The sequence below is a fragment of the Chaetura pelagica genome, unplaced genomic scaffold (assembly GCF_000747805.2).
Source record: "Chaetura pelagica isolate M959 unplaced genomic scaffold, ChaPel_1.0 scaffold681, whole genome shotgun sequence".
Classification (NCBI taxonomy): Eukaryota; Metazoa; Chordata; class Aves; order Apodiformes; family Apodidae; genus Chaetura; species Chaetura pelagica.
Genome location: NW_009951983.1, coordinates 153567 through 157881, shown reverse-complemented (window position 1 = coordinate 157881; position 4315 = coordinate 153567). Strand labels below are relative to the sequence as shown.

Below are 4315 nucleotides of genomic sequence, written 5' to 3'. Positions count from 1 at the left end.
TTGGGTCTCCCACAGTGGGACCCTTGGGGCACCTTGGCAGTTTGCTCTGTGTGTTATATCTGGTGCTGCCAGTCCCAGCTGGCTCTTGTTGGGCACATCCCACTGAGCCTCCCCCCAACAACAATCACATCACAACCCCCAGGCCCACTTGGGAGAGGTGCCAGTGCCACAGGGACCTTGCAGAGGCTCTTCCAAGTCCTCTGCAAAACCAGCAGGCCTGGCATCACCTCCATGCACTGGCTTGTTATGGTCCCATCTGGAGGTCCAAGGGAATGGAGAGGTGAGCACTGCATGGCCAGGGCTGCTGCCACGCTCTGCCCGTGTCCCTGTTTCCAGCTAGAGGTGGGGGGCACTGGGCAGGGGTGATCTGGGCACAGCCAGGTCTTCCCAGTTTCCTCTTAGAGCCCTGAACTTGCCATGGGTGTCCAGTCCCATGAAGCACAAAGCTCTGTGAGCAGGAGGTTGGACTGCCCACCCCCTGCGGGTCCCTCCCTTCCCAGGTCTCTCCTAAGCCTGTGATGCCAGCAAGGCAAGGTGGTCTTGGGCAGATTAATTTCTGGCCAGAGGCCCCAGGAAGGGCCGGGTGGCAGCACGTTGGTCACTGCTGAAGAGCTCCAGGAGTGGTGGGTCATCCACCCACACAGCGACTCCGATTTCCCTGCACTGACTCTCAGACCTTGGACACGTCCTGGCTCATGTGGTGTGTCCTGTGTGTCTGCTGAGGTCACTGGAGTGGAAGGGAGTTTTGGTGAGGCCACCAGGGCTGCTTTTGGTGGGTGCTTTGAGGTGGTGTGGCAGCGTGAGCTACTTTGTGGGCTGGTGTGCAAGGCAGAGCAGCAGAGGAGCAGCAAAGTCTGGTGCAGAGCCCAGGGCTGTGGGAAGCTCTCGTGTCATTGCTGGCAGAGCCTTGTCCCCAGGAAGCCCGTGGGTGACCCAGGGAATGGTGGGAAGCACCTCTGCTCAAGCAGTGGTGCAAGGTGGGGTGACAAGTGCTCCAGGGAGAAGCTGGAGACAGAGGAAGAAGAGGATGAGGAGGAGGTGCAGAGGTACAGCAATTTGGAGATGGATCCAAGGCAGCTGGGGAGGTGCTGGTGGTTTCTGATTCTGTCCCGTATTGGCCCGTGGGCTCCCAAGTGGCTCTGAGCTGTTGCTTTGCCCTTGGGGTGGCTCTGTTGGGCTCCTCATCCCAGCACCCAAGGGCAATGGCCAGAGTGGGCAGCAGAGTCCTGGTGGGGCTCAACAGCTCTTCATGGGCTGCAGAGGCAGGAGCCCCAAGAGGGCAGGAGACAGGGAGGGCAGAGAGGGAGCAGCAACTGCAGGAGCTGAACACAGTCACTGTTCTGGGTGACCTTCCCACAGAGGAATGTGATGCCCGAGGGCAGGCAGGAGGAAACCAGGCATCTCCTGCAGGGCCCTCAGAGAAGGCCCCGTGGGAGCTGTCAGGGACAACTGCAGGAGCTGAACACAGTCACTGTTCTGGGTGACCTTCCCACAGAGGAATGTGATGCCCGAGGGCAGGCAGGAGGAAACCAGGCATCTCCTGCAGGGCCCTCAGAGAAGGCCCCGTGGGAGCTGTCAGGGACACTTGTGGGAGACCACAGTGCAACTCAGGGGACTGGTCTGGAGGAAGGATCAAAGAAACCAGTGAGTGTTGTCACCCTGAGGTGTGAGGGAAGTGGGCAAGAAGGAGGAAGGATCAAGAACAACCACGGGTCAACCTTGTAATGCAAGATGGGTTTTATTTGAGCACCAGGGCAGGAGGGAGTTGGGAGCAGAGCAGGGCCAAGGCCAAGGGCAGCCCCCATCTGCTGGCAGTGGGCACAGTGACAGCGAGTGTGGGGCTGCCTTGGCATGGGAAGTGAGGCGTGAGGGGCTGCTCAAGCCGTAGCCATAACCTCCATAGCCCCCATAGCCACCATAACCTCCATAGCCCCCACGGCTTCCAAAAGTGCCCCCATAGCCCCCTCCAACGCCGGGGGCTCCTGCTGAGCCCACCACGGCTTGCTGGGGGAAGGAGCTGAGGATGGGCCCGGGCAAGGTGACCACTGCGGGCGGGGGCTGGATCAGCACGGTGGAGTCGGGGCACTGCCGCACGCAGGGCTCGTTGGCCGTGTCAGCCAGCGGGGCCGGGGCGGCCACCCCGCAGGAAGGGACACACAGGCTGGAGCAGGACATCTCTCCCTGCACAAGGCCAAGCTGCAAGACAAGGCAGAGCTTTCAGCTCACTGCATGGCCTGACCACACAGCCCTCCACCTGCCCTTGGAACCTGGACATGCTCCCCATCAACTCTGGCAGTCAGAGCAAAGCCACGTTCCAGAGGGGAATGCCAGTGGGAACCCCTTGCTACCCTTCCGTCCCTGACTTGTTGGCAGGAGAAAGGAAAAACTCCCTCATCCAAAGAGGATGGGAAATCCCTGAGCTCCCAAAGGCCTGGAACCCCTTGGGGGACTCAGGGCATCACCCCTCCAAGGTCACATCTCTATCCTTCCCATGGCTCTCCAACCGCAGCACCACATCCTAAGTGTGCCCCACGAAAGAGGGGTGGAGCCCAGAGCAACAGGTACCTTGAGAAAGCCACTGCTGATGAAGGAAAGAGGGAGGTGAGGCTCAGACTTACCAGGATGATGAGGAGAGAGAAGCTGAGGAAGGTGGATGGAGGCCTGGGAAGCCCTCAGCTCTTTTATACCTGCCCAGCCTGCCTGGGGCAGGGGCCAAGGGGGCGGTGGCGGAAGCCCCAGCTAATGATGGAATCAAGTGGCCACCTGCATGACAGAAACTGTGATGGGGACAATTAGATGGTTCTTAATTGTGTCTATCGGGGAGCAAACCTGCCCTGGAGAGCAAGCAGGTGATGGGAGGGACAGGGCGGGCATGACACACCATGACATGAAAGACAAGGAGCTGCTGTCACTGGACTGGAAGCTCCAATAAACCCTGATCTGTCCCTAATCCCCTTCTTTGCTTGTGTAGAAGAATTTGGGGCATCTTGCAGAAGGTCAGTGTGCCAAAGCACAGCACAGTCAGCAGAAGCCCAGCTGTGTGTCCTGCACCAGCAGTGCCCAGCGTGCCTGTGGGCAGCGTGGCCATGTGCAGCCTGGCTCTCCTGGGCTGCTCAGCCCTTCCCTCCTGTTCCAGCCCTCAGTGAGCAGCTGATGGAGTCCTTCAGAGAGGGCTGTGTGGGGACCAAACTCCCAGGAACTGAGCTGAAGGAGCTGAGTGTGTCTGGGTCCTGTTCCTGCCCTCTTGCTCCTCCCTCAATGTCTCTTCTCACACAGGTCCCAGGTGTGTGATCCCACTGCTCTGCCCCCCACATCAGTGCCAGCACTGTCCAGAGATGGAGCTTCATCCCACAGGAGACCCACCTCTGCTGCTCCTTGTCCATCAAGTGGATGGAGGAGCTGAAGCCAACAAGTCCTGCAGTGGCAGGAGGATGGCCAAGGCTTAGGGATGGCCCTTGCAGCCAGCACTGGGATCAGCGTGGGGCCACGGGTGGGGTTTGGGAGCTGCCCCGAGTGGGTGGGATGGCTTCTTGCCTGGCCCAACCTCCTGGGGCCTCTGTTTACCAGCTTGTAAAAGAGGTAATGAGAGGCCCGTTGGCTGTGGGCAGGACTGCAAAGCGCGTCTGCAAGATGCCCAAGCCTCCTGCAACCAAGCAGAGGGGGGGATTAGGGACAGATCTGGGTTTATTGGTGCTGTGAGGTCATGGCAGCAGTACCTTGTCTTTCATCTGATGACCTGTCATGCTCTGTCCTCCCATCACCTGCTTGCTCTCCAGGGCAGGTTTGCTCCCTGATAGACACAATTAAGAACCATCTAATTGTCCCCATCACAGTTCCTTTCATGCAGCTTGTCCACTTGATTCCATCATTACCTGGGGTTTGCAGCACCTCCCCCTCGGCCCCTGCCCCAGGCAGGCTGGGCAGGTATAAAAGAGCTGAGGGCTTCCCAGGCCTCCATCCACCTTCCTCAGCTTTACTCTCCTCATCACCTGGGTAAGTGCAGCTCTTGGCAGCCTCTTGGCCACCTCTCCCTGCCTCCCTCAGGACATCCCCTTCCCCACAGCCTTCTCTAACCCCTGCTGCCTGTTGCAGGCCTCCGTCCTTGCGTCCTTCAGGGAGAGATGTCCTGCTCCAGCCTGTGTGTCCCTTCCTGCGGGGTGGCCGCCCCGGCCCCGCTGGCTGACACGGCCAACGAGCCCTGCGTGCGGCAGTGCCCCGACTCCACCGTGCTGATCCAGCCCCCGCCCGCAGTGGTCACCTTGCCCGGGCCCATCCTCAGCTCCTTCCCCCAGCAAGCCGTGGTGGGCTCAGCAGG

The 4315-nt window shown here is 60.0% G+C and overlaps 1 protein-coding gene across 2 annotated transcripts in view; it reads right to left on the bottom strand.

Moving 5' to 3' along the window:
• Positions 1 to 2175, bottom strand: part of LOC104392074 (claw keratin-like) — a 10743-nt gene extending 8568 nt beyond the window's left edge. Inside the window, exons 1-2 of one of the 2 annotated variants that reach the window (XM_010001442.1) lie at positions 1878 to 2175; positions 469 to 478 (exon numbers count right to left, since the gene is read on the bottom strand). In XM_010001442.1, coding sequence (XP_009999744.1) covers positions 469 to 478; positions 1878 to 2175 — 308 coding nt within the window. The remainder of the gene's footprint in view (positions 1 to 468; positions 479 to 1877) is intronic. The other variant, XM_010001435.1, reaches the window with a different exon arrangement.
• Between the last annotated feature and the right edge of the window lie 2140 nt (positions 2176 to 4315).